Raw genomic sequence first — 15,013 nt, forward strand, 5'->3', positions numbered from 1 at the left:
TGTAGCGCCAAGATATAGGGATCACTTCTTAATAGTCTGCCCATCTGTCTGGACTTATTCAGACAACTCCTAAAAAACAGCACTAAAAACCTACGAAAACTTTCAAAAATAGGTCAAAATATATAAAAATAGCCCGTACTGCGTTTATAATAAATAGTAGGTGATAACTAGTGCAAAATCAGTCATTAAACGCATGTAACATGTAAATTATGACTTGAATATTTTTACCTCTCTTTTCTCAAGTGTGACTTTGTTGAAATATTTTAGTTCATATGGAGGCATGCAGCTTAAAAATGTGTCAGAGAGACTATTCGTTTTTTGAAGCTCAAGACAATCAATTTGTTAGAAGAACAAAAATATTTTACCTATAATCTTTGGTTTGGCAAGTAGATTGTTAGAAATTCAGGAAAGTAGGTTGCTTATAATTTACTGAATGTACATGCCACAATGTCCCAGACATCCGGGAAATTAGATGTCTGTCCTGGAGATGTCCCGGGGAACAATTTTATCCCAAAGAAAAATGATCACGATATGCTGCGCAAGACTTATATAAGAATAAGTTAAACCATTATTCTGAGTATATATTTTTATTTCAACAATTGATATATCAAAACTACATGTATAATTCTGTTTAGATAAATGTAAAATACTAAAAATCCTAAATATCTAGACTATGTATAATTAAACATCACAGGGATACTTTTGGACATACTCATATTGTTCAACACTTTGTCTTTATGTTTCATTTACTTTTCATGATCAATTGTAAAAGAAAACACTACATTGTATTTCAGTGACTTGGAAAAAAAAAATATTCGAACTGATATTTTACAGCTAAGCTTTAGAGGAACACAACTGAGGTCCAAAAGCATAAAATACAAAAATTTAGAAATGATGCACTGATAAACCAGGAAAAATGTGAACAAGATATAAAAGAAATATATTCAGAAATGAATTGAAAATTGTTATTTAGTATGATTCTAAGCTGTATTTTAAATAAAGTGCTTCAGCACTTTTTCATTTTTATGTGATTTTGCAACATAAAAATAACTCTGAAAAAACAAGAGTCAGCCACCGATCAGAAATTTTGTACACAAAATATTGTTATAGACCTATCTCAATATTGAAATGGTATAAAAATTTCAAAAAACATATTTCCAGTCTTGTCATGTCAAAAAGCCACTGTTGAGCTCCTTTAACAAGTTTAACACTTAATGTATCATCCCTGCCTTCAACATACAGATCACAGTTTAGCTTCATTAAAAATTTAATTCATTGCTTAACAAAATTCTAAAGTATATCAATTTAACAAACAAGGCATACAATAAGTTAACACTCTAAAATATATCAATATAACAAACAAGGCATACAATAAGTTAACACTGTAAAACATTCAAGGTCAAAAACATACATTTTCACATCCAAGGATTTCAGAGCCTTATGAACATTGTAATACCACTAAATTTGTACTATTTTATTTATTTTTTTTTTTTTTTAATAATGACATCATAGTGAAGAACACTGGTCACTCTCTCATTTTACAAAAATCTTCTACCGGTTAAAGTAGGTAATACAAAAAACTGTCAGATGAATGTGACATTAACCCCAAATTAGAAGCTGCCAGATATACAAATTCATTAGAGTTTGTAATCCTTAATAAATAAATAAATAATTGCTGATGCAAGCTAAACATACAAACATAGCTTTTAGACATAATAGAACAAAAAATACCCCTTTAAAGAAATGTTCATAAAACAGTAAAATACAGAAAACAATTTAAATAATACTATTTTTGTAAATGAGCATAACAATTAAATATTTAACCCTCTTAATTTCTGACTAAATAATTATTCAGTCTGACTAAAAAAGTTATTTAGTCTGATTATGAAAAAAAATTGTTTGGCATCCTGACAAAAATAATTCTCGGTCTAAAGGTAGATTTTCGTCAAGAAATGAAAATTGGGTCTCCAACTCGGATCATTGGTTGAGTAGCACTGAAGCACCCTCGTAGATGTATACCAAATGGTACCTGAAAATAAAAAACAAGAGGGTCATGATGGCCCTGGGTTGCTCATCTGAGATTTATTGAAGGGAAAGGTCACAATTCTTCAACACAGAAAATGAAAAGAAAAATATTCTTTCAACATTAAACCCTGTAATTATGTCAATGGCTATTAGAATCTAAACCTATACCATGACATATAGGGCCAGACTGATTAGCAGATCCACTCAAATGTGGATGTAGATCCTAAATGATAAAATAAAGTGTCTTGATTTAAACCACCAACATTGTTATTTTAGCTTGAAGTAAATTCAATAAAGTTTGTCTTGTGATAAAAAGTGAAAAACATGTTGTTTTTTTCCCCAATTTATTCTTTAGTTCTCTGCCCTTGAAATGACATTAAATACAGGAAAGCTAAAATATTACATTCAAGGACAATTAAATATCTTGATATAAAACAATATAAAATGGATTGTAAAACAAAAAGATGATGGCCTAAAAACCAATTGCTTTATTACGAGACTCTTATCTTACTAGCCTTTGCCACCTCTTTAAAGACATACATGCCATAATGTCCCGGATGTCAGGGACTGTCGAAAAATCCTGAGGCGTCCTGGAGATAATTTATGTCCTCGTTAGGAATAAAAATCAGACATAATATATTTTTGTGCAATAATATTGTCAAAGTAATTATTATAAAAAGCTGATAACGGAACAAATATCCCAAGACAGAATCGCACTTAAAGACCACCCTGTAATCCATCCAGGCTCAATTTTTGATATTTAAAGTTCCATAGTCAAAGCATAGCAAATCAGTCATACAAATTCAGCAGGTACCCGTACCATAAGGGTTAAAAGTAAAGTAAAGTTATTAACCTTTGTTCCTCTCCAAACAGCGAGTGTTTTCAATGGTTCTTTACTTTTCTCGCCCGTCTGCTGATCTAAACATACCATCTGGCATCTTGTACATGTACCCTGACTCTAAATTCATAATATCAAAATTGCTGTTTAAAATTTATAGAATTATTAACTAGTTCTATTAGATATTTTTTTGGAATTCATTAAACTTTATGTGCTTTATTTAAAACAGATTTTATAGTTGGATAAGAGCTAGAAAGTTGATATATCAGACAGATATTATTCACTGATTCAACTGGATCTGATAAGAGAGAGTGTTCTTTGCCGTCTTTTCATTTGTCATTGACTTCAAACCACTTGCCCCATATGATATGGGTTCAAATCCTGCCAGGGACATCAGATCTTTTCATGAGAGGAAGCTATCCAGCTAGCTTGCTAAACATCAGTGATTCTACTCAGGTGCCCATTTGTGTCTGAATTAATGCCTGGAGGGGCATCTTAGGCCTTTCTTCACCAGTAAAGCTGGAAAGATGCTTAAATGACCTCTACTGTGTTGTAAATTTAAAACCAATCAGATAAGGGGAACAACTCTGTATAGTAATTTGTCAACTTCATAACTTTTTTTGTCTTGTCATTTTCACAACACTGGCTGGTCATTAGTCTTGATAAGACTGATTATTCCAGCTTATCACTAGAAAACTGAACTTATTTTCGGTAAACTAGTAAGTAAGTAAGTAAGTAACGACTTTATTTTATGAGGCTAACACATTCAGTTTCCCGATCTTCCATGCGGGCCTCAGTATATACAACACAACATAAAATACAATCAACATTTAGACAACATAAATATGTACATTAAACATCATACCAATACAATAAATAAGTAAACAATTTTTTCTTCTTACATAGAGAAGTGACATTTTCATAACTTCAGCATGGAAAGTATATGTTTTTGAAACAATATGTACAAACAATTAGTTACAAAATTGCCACTGGATATAGGAGGATTGAAATTTCCTCAGGGTATAAGAATTTCGAATATGGATTGGTATGCTGTTCCATACCACAGGACCAGAGTAATTAAATGATTTTCTAAAAAATTCTGTTTTTGGTTTGGGTACAGTTAGTTTTTCATTTTGTATAGATCTTAAGTTAAAGTCATGTTTGTCATTTATTGTTTGGAATTTATTTTTCATATAAATAGGAAAGGATGGTTCATTTATAGATTTATACATGAGGATTGTCTTTTTGTACATAATTCTTTGATCAAAGGACATCCAATTTAATTCTTTAAATAGAATATATGATGGGGTATCAAAACTTTTGTCTAAAATAATTCTTGCAGCTCTTTTTTGAAAGTTCACAATTTGCGAAAGTAATTCACTACTGCAGTTTCCCCAAATAGTGCAACAGTAGTCAATATGTGGCAAAATATAAGCATTAAAAAAGAGTTTTCTGGAGTGGAGATCAAGGTACTGTTTGATTCTAAGAAGCAAATAGAGCTGTGAATTGCATTTTTTAATAATATTTTGAATTTGTGTTTTCCATTTAAGATTTTTGTCAACCTGGACCCCTAGCAGTTTTTCAGTGTCTGTAAATTCTATCTCTTTGTTTTGAAGGTGCAGAGTAGATGAAGCAGTATTTTTTTATTTAGTATTTTTTAAAGAGAAATTTATGGCCTTAGTTTTTTGTGCATTTAATATCATTGCATTTTGCCTACACCATGTGCTAACACTATCAAGATCAGTTTGAAGATTATAATTCATTTCCGTTAAAGTACTTCCAGTAGAAGTAAGGGAAGTGTCGTCTGCAAACATATCGGTAGTTGACTGTTTAACATGAAGATGGATGTCATTTATGTATATCAAAAATAGTAGGGGCCCAAGGACTGAGCCCTGAGGCACTCCTGAGACAACTTCAGCTGGTTCAGATAAAACACCAGACACATTGACTTTTTGTGACCTGTCTGATAGATAAGATCTTATCCAATCTATAGTATGTGAAGAGAAATTATAGAAAGGTAGTATTTCTAGAAGAATTTGGTGGTTTACTAAATCAAAGGCTTTTGATAAGTCTAGAAAAACAGTTCCGACAAGTTTGCCATCATTCAGAGCACTGATCCAATTATCAATTATATTTGTAAGAGCTGTCTCACATGAATGATGTGCCCTGAAACCTGATTGAGCAGTGTAAAGTAAAATGGTTTTGTTTCTAAAATAGAGCTTTAAGTGGTCTGATACATGTTTTTCAATTATTTTAGAGATAAGGGGAAGTACTGAAATTGGTCTGTAATTATTTTTGTCTCCCTTTGGTCCTTTTTTGTAAATTGGTGTTACCTTTGACTGTTTTAGCTGAGTTGGAAATTTTCCACTTTTTATGCTTAGATTTATAATACTACATAGAGGTTTACTTATGACATCAGCTGCTGTTTTTAGGAATTTTGCACCAATACCATCTAGGCCTGTTGCTTTTGTGGCGTCTAGACTATTGAGTTTCTGATTTACATAGCTTAAGTCAACAAAGGGTATTTCATATTTATTTGACTGATTTGAAATTTTGGATTTAACCGATTCTTGTAGAGCAGTTTTCAATTCATATGATAATCCTTCTGATACATTTTCAGCTTTTTCAAATACACTTGCAAAGAAAGTATTAAAGGTTTCTGCTGTTAATTTTGGATCAGTTATTGGTAAACCATTCTCATCATTTATGTAAGAATTTTGTTGAACATTTGTTTTGCCTGATAGGTTTTTCAAGTTTTTTCAAAGTTTTTTAGGATTTTTCTTATTTGAGTTTATTTCATAATGAAAGAAATCTTTTTTTGCTGTATGAATAAGTTTTTTCACTTTTAATTTCCAATATTTGAAGTTATCAACATTATTTTTCTTTTTTGCATAGTCCCTGTTATGTATTGCATTAGCTATATCCTCATTGAACCAATCAGCTTGGTTTTTATGCTTAACTCATTTTTGTTTGTATGGAGCATGTATATTGAGAGTTTCCAAAAATAATTTATTAAAAGTGTCTAAAGCGTCATCTGGATCATTAAACATATCAATAAGGGACCATGGTTGTTTTGACAGATCATCTAGAAATTTATCAGCGTTGAAGTTCTTTAAGTACCTGTATTTGATTGTAAAATGAATTGGACCTTTATTAACATTTTTGATAGTTCGTTTTGTGAAAATTATTGGAAAGTGGTCACTAATAGAAAGTATAGGGACAGCAATGTATGATATATTTTGTGATTGATTACTATAGACATGATCAATAATAGTTGATGAAGTTGATGTAACTCTTGTAGGCTGTGTTATAAGTTGTGACACATTAAATGTATTAATAATATTATTCCATGCTGAGTTATTTGAACCTGTAGTTCCAAAATTAAAGTTAAAATCTCCAAAAAGAATTATTTCTTTGTTTTCAACAAATATTTTTCAAGAATTTCTTCAATGTAATCATTCCATGAAGTTAATGACGAAGGTGGCCTATAAATGTAGCCTATCAAAAACGGTTTTTGCTTTTCAAGTTTCATTTCGAGCCATATTGATTCAGTATTTTCAGATTGTAAATCAGATCTTAGTTCACATGGCAATGAATTTTTAACAAACAAAACAAGTCCACCACCATTTGATTTTCTGTCACGTCTAAAGAGTTGATAATTGTTTAAAGATATCTCTGAGTCAGCAAAAACATCACTTAGGAAAGTTTCTTGTAGGCCTAGTATGTCAATGTCTGGATATTTGTCAACTAAATTTTTGATTTCATCTATTTTAGGATACAGGTAGTGAATGTTTAAATGAAAAAAGTTAATTCCTTTTTTGTCGAATGTTACTTCACTCAAAGTTTGAAGAGGCAAATCTGTTCTTTCATCATAATCCATAGAATTTAGATTTTCAGAAATAGGTTTAATATGTTTTGTTATCCTTTCATTTTGATTTGTAATGTTCAGTACAGGTTCATCACGGTTTTCATTTAATAAAACTGGTGTGGTCTCATCCATGTTGTCTTTGGCCAGGGTTTCCATGGTCCCTGATACATTCGGAATCTTTGATGGGGATGTTGATGTCGCCGAGCATTTCCATGCCAGATGTTGGCATTCCGAAAATTTACACTTTCTCTAGAGAAATTGTTTTCTGGTTTTCCGGAATTGTTGGTATTAATCCCAAGGATTTTTCTAATGCCTGCATTAATTTGCCTTCCCAATATAGCTGAACCTTCTTTATTCAGTTGTACTTCATCATAGTAGAGATTCTGATTTACCTTATCATATTTCATGAATGCGCTTGTATTATCTAGGAAGAGGAATCCTTTGTTCTTGCAAAGCTTTTCTAGTAGATTATTTGCTTCATCAATATTTTTTCTTGATAATAAATCTCTCCTTTTTGGCAGAATGGATGATACAGCTATTTTCACATTTTGGTTTGCTGATTGTATGGAAGTAACTAGATCAGTAAAATCTTCACATATGGACTGAGGAGAGTTCGCATTTGAGATGTTTTTTATGCCTGTGTGTAGGACGATTATATCAGCTTCTTTTGTCTGTGTTTTATTGTGAGTTATGTCCTGAATGGTTGCTTCACTGGTTGATTTTATGCTTACATTTACTTGTTGTGAGTTCATTTTCTTTCGTATTAGTCCCTTGGTTACGGAATCTCCCAGGATGAGTACCTCATATTTCTTTGTTGTTGGATTTGTGCTTCTTTCAGGTGAAGAAGAATTTTTTTCTGTGTCAGCTGTTTTTTGGCATGGCTTTGATGGTGATAATGACTTTGTATTTTTTGATGATGTGACAAAGTCTTTTGTGTTCTGATTCGCTTTCTGGACTGTTGTTGATATTTTATTTTGAATACCACCATCATTTACAAGTTCTTTCCTTAGATGTTGCATTTCATGCTGGAGTGAGTTAATGTCTGTTTTTGATGACACATTCTCTATTCTGTTTTTCACATGGTCAAGTGAGCTTGCAAGTTCCTCGAATTGCTCTTTTATTGATGACACATCTGTCTGGAGTGTGTGTATACAATCTTGTTGTATATGCTTTGCAGAGGCCTTTTCACGCAATGCTTTATTTTCTTGTTTTAAGGACTGATTTGTAATTTTTAGTTTAGCCATTTCTTCTTCAAGTATTAAGATCTTAGCATTTTGGCCACTATTAAATGTTTTATTTTCTGAGAGTCTGTCCTTTAAGTTGTTGATAATTGACTGAAATTTTTCATTTTCAGATTTGAGATTGTCTTGGCTTTCGTTGTAGTTCATGTTTAAGTCCTCTTGAAGGCCACACTGTACTGAGAAATCACATTTTTCTGTATTTGAAGAAACAGATATTACAGATTTAGGACAGGTGCTGATACTTGAATGTGACAGTCTTGTTGTATTACTGTTAATTTCGTAGCTATCATCTTCACTCACGCTGATGATAGATTTGACATGGGTTTCCTCGTGTAGAGATTTTACAGAAGTTTGATTGTAATTCACTGTTTGACTCTTTGTTTCAGTAGGCCTTTGATGATATTGTTTAAAGTTTGAGTTTATTGGGCTGACACTTTTAACTGGATAATTTGCTGGTCTGGAAAGCTTCTTTTCATTTGATGTTGACTGAATTTCTTGTAGTTTTCTACTGAAATATTCCTGATCAATTTCATATCCTCCTTTCTTTGCTGCCTTTTTTGCTTTTTTCATTTCTTTTCCGAGTTTTAATATTTCTTTGTCAAGAGATGGGCCAAATAGTACATTGGATACTGTGCTAAGGAGGCTGCTAGATTTTCTTTTAGTAAACTGATGTCAAATTGTTACTGATTCTCTACATTTTTTCACTCTGATTTCAATAATCACATGTTGTAATATGTGAAAAGACAGATAAAGAACCTACCTTAAAATGAAGTTTTCCAATCTTTATGCTCGTCCATGACTCCTCTTCAAAAGGATCACAACCACTTACCACCAGGTTACCACGGAAACGGTCAACAAGATTGTCTATATCTAGAACAGAAATCCATCTTTGTTAAATATATCAAACTAATATTATCATATAAAAATATCAGCTTATAATAGCTTCTAAAAAAATAACATACCTATAGGAAAACGTGTAATTCTGAACATCAAAGATTTAAAAATAAAAGCATAATTTACTACTTTTTTCAATGAATAAATTAAAATTCAAGCAAGTAAAAAGGAAGCAAATATTTTATAATAAATCAATTCCTGTATGCCTTTATGACCACCCATAATAACAATAAACTTACTATTATATTACATTTTTTTCGTTACTTATAATATTTTATGATATTAAAAGATTTCAACAAACCAACGCAATTAAAAATGTCTAAACTCGTTTTGCTTTCTTGAAACTAATGAAAATTCACAAAAAAATCATGCACACCAGATACAAATCATATTAACAGAAATTTGTTTCAATCAGTACTTGGCAACCTCTATTACCCTTATCCATTTTCCCAGATTTACAATTGACATAAAAAAGCCTTTTTTCTTACAAATGCTAAGAAACATTTACATAACCGTAACATTAAGTAAGAAACAAAACTATTTTGATAATGGACCCTTAATGACATTTCTGTCTACTAATGTATTTTGTGGTAACAGAGAGAGTTATTTGAGAACTATACCTTATTACAGTGGCAAAAGGGGAAGCAAAACTACCCTAACTTGTTCTCTGAAATCATTAATTTACAACAGCTTTGTGCTGAACCCTTCTTTTCCGCACATATTATAGCAGTCTTTCTTTAAATTTACTTGTTTTAAATATAGTGTATGAAGTAAACTTTCAAAAAAATGCGTTACAACTATCTTAATCTCTAGATGTTTCTCATGAAAATGTTTATAACTTTGTGAACATACTAATACTGGCAACATTGAACAATTTTTTTAAGGAATGATTTTGTTTAACCATAAGCCTGCTGGCAACAACAGATTTTGCACAAGAGCTAGTGTAGACCAAGATAACTGGGATCATGGTCTCTGCACTGTTGTCTGTCTATTCAGCAGAACTTTTTTTTTAATATTTCCTAGAAATGATAAATGGTTTTGTCCAGATTGAAAGCTATCAGTTTCTCTACTTGCTATAGAGTTTGTAAGCGGATGCGCAGGCTGGTCTGGATCCATGCTGGTCGCAAACCCATTATGTTGGTTTTGTCGTGACACGGCTCATTTGATTACATGTTGTGTTACATGTATCAAACTTGGGTATACGATGATGGTCTTAATGTTACAACATGAAACAGGAATTGTCAAAAAACCAAATAATGATTCTTAGTTTTCCTGTACATTACACGTGAATTTGCCACAAATGAATAAAACAAAAACTTGGACAAAATGCACAAAGACACTTATTGACAACAGTACAACAAAAATTTAGTTGAAATCCATTTAGAAAAGAATGGGGATCAGTAATGCCCAAGGAAGAAATTGTATTCAGCCTGCCTGATTGCTGACATTCACCATTCTAATAACAAATTTTAATTTGAAAAACCTGATTAAAAACCTGCAATGACACCCGGACTCTACTGAAATTTTGTCATAAGAATATTTACCAAAACAGTCCTGAGTATCCCCCTCTTCTCTACGTTTGAGTATTTTCTGTTGTAAGGCGGTCACACTGTCTCTACAGATGAGGAGGTATTGTGACTCGTTAGCTAGAGACAGTCTACTCTTATCTTCTGCTGCAAGAAAACAAAAGTCTATTAAAATAGTTGCCAGCATTTGAATAGTTTAATTATAATGACTGTTTTGTTAACAAAAAATATATTCAGCAGATTTTTTGGAATGACAATGACATAAGATAACAAACTTGCTCTTTCCACCAGTACTGAGACAGGCCAGCCTGACATACTCACATCTTACCCAACTATTAATACAGCATTATGGATATTGAAGCCCTTTTAAAGTAACAGTGTCCAAAGCAGTGTAGGTCTGTTACACAAAATTGGCAAAGAATGGGTTAAATCCATTTTGAATGATTAAAAATAGAGCAAATATTTGTAAATTCTTAGCTCTGTAACGCTTGTTTGATGGATGAAATCATTAGTAATAATGATTCTGCCAATATATTACTGATTCTGCCAATAATTATGACAATCAGTATAATTGTGCACTGCAAAATAGTTCCAAAATTGGGGACATTAAAAAAAAATAATTTAAGAACTTGAATTAAAAATCTAACAAAAAAATATCATGACCTGCTGTCAAAGATATTAAGTCTTTTTTTCATAATTCAGTTCTTTATGGTTTCGCCAAAATTTAAATCAGTCCAGAATTTGACAATCATTACTACAAACCATCATCATTTTTCAATTTGGTCACTCTATTATCTCCCGTAGCTTGACGTATCAGACGACATCCAGGTCTACATAATGCTTCACTCAACCAGTCTCCAACCTCGTTACCACAATCGTAACTTTGTACCCTGTGAAATAACATATACAAAAAATTTGTACTATTATTTTGTAAACATGGAGTTATCTACTTTTTCTAAACAAAGTGGAAAAATTAATCATTTTTCATTAATACAAGAATCATATTTTAAACATGAGCACACTAATTTGTACAATTAGCGGCACTGAATTTGAAATTGTCTACAAGTTTCAGGGACTTCAATATTTAACTTAACCTGTAACAGAAGATAAAACACAACTCAAAAGCCTGCATAAAAATAATTTCATATTATAATCTCAAATGTACCTAAAACCTAAAACTTTCAAGAGAAAGCATTGACATATTCATCAATTTTAGACTTGTTAAGAAACCTTTAACTGATATCAAGAACCAGTTGTTTTTTTAAAACATATAAAACATACAAACAATTTTTCTAAATAAAAATTTTGAGTTATATTTTTTTTTTCACAATAAAGGAAAGACAATCATTCTCTGTATAGAATGTAGAAAATATAAGGAGTTACCTTTCTTGCATTAAAATAAACATGTTCAACTTGACACATATATGAATGTAAGACTGAGATTGAAGATTTTTTTGTCTGTTAATTTTTTTTTATTAAATACCAATTTCAACACATTTTTTGTCATGTCTTGATTTTTGGGTCTGCCTATACGACTTTTCTGGGTAACTTACCAGAATTAATGAATTTTCCAGCAAGAGATCAACTTCTGATTCTACATGATTTCTAGTTAGTTTAAACATATCTATTCAAGTTCCATTGCGAAAACAAGTTCTTGAGACTTTGATTAATTACTTTCGAGTCTATTTCATGGAAGTAACCAAAACTAGTGTCATATAAAAATAAGTAGTGTGGTCATGACCCAAGTGGGGCTCGCACTCATGATCCCTGGATTGAGGTACAAGTAATTTTCTCTACAACCATCTGTGATATAAATGACATTAGGGACAAACAGACAGGAAACATCAAAAGGGACATAATACTGACAAATTGTAAACCTGAGTTATATAACCCCTTAAATTGCTAAATTTCTTATATGGACTGGTGCTCCTTGTGGCTGATGGGTTGCCTTTAATGGTTGAGGCATAAGAATTGCATGGTTTATCCCTGAGTGATCATAAAAGGCAACTGAATGGGTTTGAATATCTGGAGTCTTTGCATTTCTTAGTTAGCCACCAAATGTGCAGGCTGGTCTAGCTCTATACTGGTGGTAAAGGCTTATCAGTTTTGGTTCCAACAGGGTAAAAAATGTCACAAAATGTAACCTGGTCTATTATCTTATTGCTGGATAAATTAAAATTGAAACTTCTTGCCAAGTAGTTTTTGAACAACCAACAACTAAGTTTTATAAAGGAATTTAGAATTTTAGAGAAAAATATTAGATGAGTACAAAGGGCCATAACTGTTGAATTTTTATTGTCATCAAACAGAAATTTCTCATGTTATATATCTGTAGAATTATCAACAATAATTACCCTCATTTGTTTAAACTTTTATCAAAATATTCTTAAATGGTTAAAATATCACAAAATAATATACATTGTATATGTGCTATATAGTTATCAATATAATTGGACTGATGGATGGACAGATGATGCCAAAATTATGGCAGTAGATTAAGATTCATTTCATTTCATCTCCTTAAAAAAAAATATAATTTGTCAGAATACAACAAATTTGAAAAGAAATTTGTTTCGTTTGTTTGTTTGATGTAATACGGCCCACCAACACAATATAGCTAGGTTACATGGCGCAATAACTGGAAAGATTTTAGCTAACTTCTGCTTTTACAAACTTAAAGGGTATCTATATCATATGAAATATATTTATAAAATTTATCAACAGTAAAATTATACCGATTCCCAAAAAAGTTGTAACATAGAATGTCTCTGTTATTTAACACACATGATTATTGTACGTAAACAGAATAAAATGTTCTGAAAAAAAAAAAATTATTTGCTGTTTAAAATAGGGTTATATCCATTTAGCAATGATTTTGTGCATGCATCATTCGCTTTTTAGGCAATTATCTACCATGTTAATTTCATATGAGCATTTTAGAAGTATTCTTTTTTAAAATTCAAACAATAATTTTTGCAACAGATATACAGCTTTAGACACTTTAAAGCAACACAAAAGATAAAAACCATTTCACCTGCTGAAGCTAAGAGATGCCTATACATAAACAAACTTCAGTTATTCAAACCCATTTAATTGCCTCTTACGATCATGCAGGGATAAACGGTGGCGGCAATTCTGATGCCTCAACCCTAAAAGGCAACCCCTCAGTAACAAGGGGCGAAATAATTAAGCGAAATTTAGGCAAGCTTTAAATATTTCACAATTTATCTTGTTGAACTGTGAACACTGTTTTAGGTGGTGCTAGGGGACGTATCAAATATTGCACTTTTCCATTATCCCTCATGCTCATGAACAGACTCAATCAAATTGAGTCTGCAATTTTCACGTAATTTTGTTGTTTTCAATGCTTCTGAGGGACACCCCCCCCCCCTTCCCCCCTCTCCCGATTTTTGTATATAAAGTTTTTACTGTACCTGTCTCCACACACTTTAGAGCTACATAGACTGGCCTCAGTTTCATGTTGTGACATTGTATCTAAACTAACACTCATTGTTTCCATTTCTGTAATAAAGTTTTTTCATTCTTTATCAAAACTTATAAATACATTTGTAATTTTAGCAATTGTGAGAAAAGCTTGAAGTGTACTTGAATAGGAAAGCAATTCAGCTGGCTCACAGATGATAATTGGTTCTAGTCAGGGACATGCTCTTGCCTGAAATAATGCAAGAAGGGGCACCTGAGGTCTTCTTCCATCTGGAAAGCTATTATTTTACTTTAAAAATTTTGTTATGACTAAAACCGAACCAAAATAATTAAAAATTTGCCAATCATATTAATTAGAAAACAAAACAAATAAATATAAAACATTATGTGACAACTACTTAAGGAAAAAAAACAACATTGACAACAACAAAAATCTTATTCAATCACTAGGTCAAAACCAGTCTATAAAATGTTTTAAATACCAGGAAAATCTAGAAGCAGTCTGTTATTGTTGAGATCAATGGATGATTTAAGGTGACACAGTCTACCCTCCCTCTTCTGGCTCATGGCAATCCCACTCTCTGTAACCACCATCCATTCTCTGTCATATAGTAAACCTCGGTCACACAGTGGCCACTCTGTAACCTTGTTAAGAAAATTATAGAGTTAATGATATATTACAGATCTTCATGTTTAACTTAGCTTAATATCATAATTCTTTATACATATTTATTTGAGAGTGCCATATTACAGATCTTCAATTGTATATTCTATAGATAAACTAGGCTTAATATCATAATTCTTCATACATAATTATTTGTGAGGGCCCTCAATGAGCAAGTGGTCAACTTAAAAACTGCTTGCCCATTAATGATCAGTCTTCCTAATGAACATGAAGTTTTTGTATTTGAAACAACCTTCGAGAATGCTGGGGGAAAACTGGTGGGTCTACTGAGGGTACATGCTTGTAACTATGTTAACTGACATAACCGGCAAAAGAAAACAGGAAGGTCTTCCACCATTAGAATAACTTGTAAAAGATAAAAAGACCTAAATTGTCAATGCTTGTGTGGCCTACAACCAAATACAAGATATGTGCTTTAAAGTACAAAGCAGCTCTTAGTATGTTACTAACTTGTTAAAGGTCTGATGGGACATTAATGCATCAAACAACAAT

At 31.8% G+C, this 15,013-nt stretch overlaps 1 protein-coding gene across 1 annotated transcript; it reads right to left on the reverse strand.

Moving 5' to 3' along the window:
- Positions 1-58: 58 nt before the first annotated feature.
- On the reverse strand, positions 59-14,474 carry LOC132714006 (molybdenum cofactor sulfurase-like; the record flags this gene model as incomplete). The annotated part of the gene is given in 7 exon segments (XM_060696743.1): positions 59-2,029; positions 2,879-2,983; positions 8,733-8,842; positions 10,411-10,539; positions 11,155-11,282; positions 13,827-13,914; positions 14,319-14,474. Coding segments are annotated over 7 exon segments (756 nt in total). The 3' UTR covers positions 59-1,945.
- Positions 14,475-15,013: the final 539 nt, after the last annotated feature.

Source organism: Ruditapes philippinarum, unplaced genomic scaffold, assembly GCF_026571515.1.
Source record: "Ruditapes philippinarum isolate M1 unplaced genomic scaffold, ASM2657151v2 ctg3458_1_1_1_1, whole genome shotgun sequence".
Taxonomy (NCBI): domain Eukaryota; kingdom Metazoa; phylum Mollusca; class Bivalvia; order Venerida; family Veneridae; genus Ruditapes; species Ruditapes philippinarum.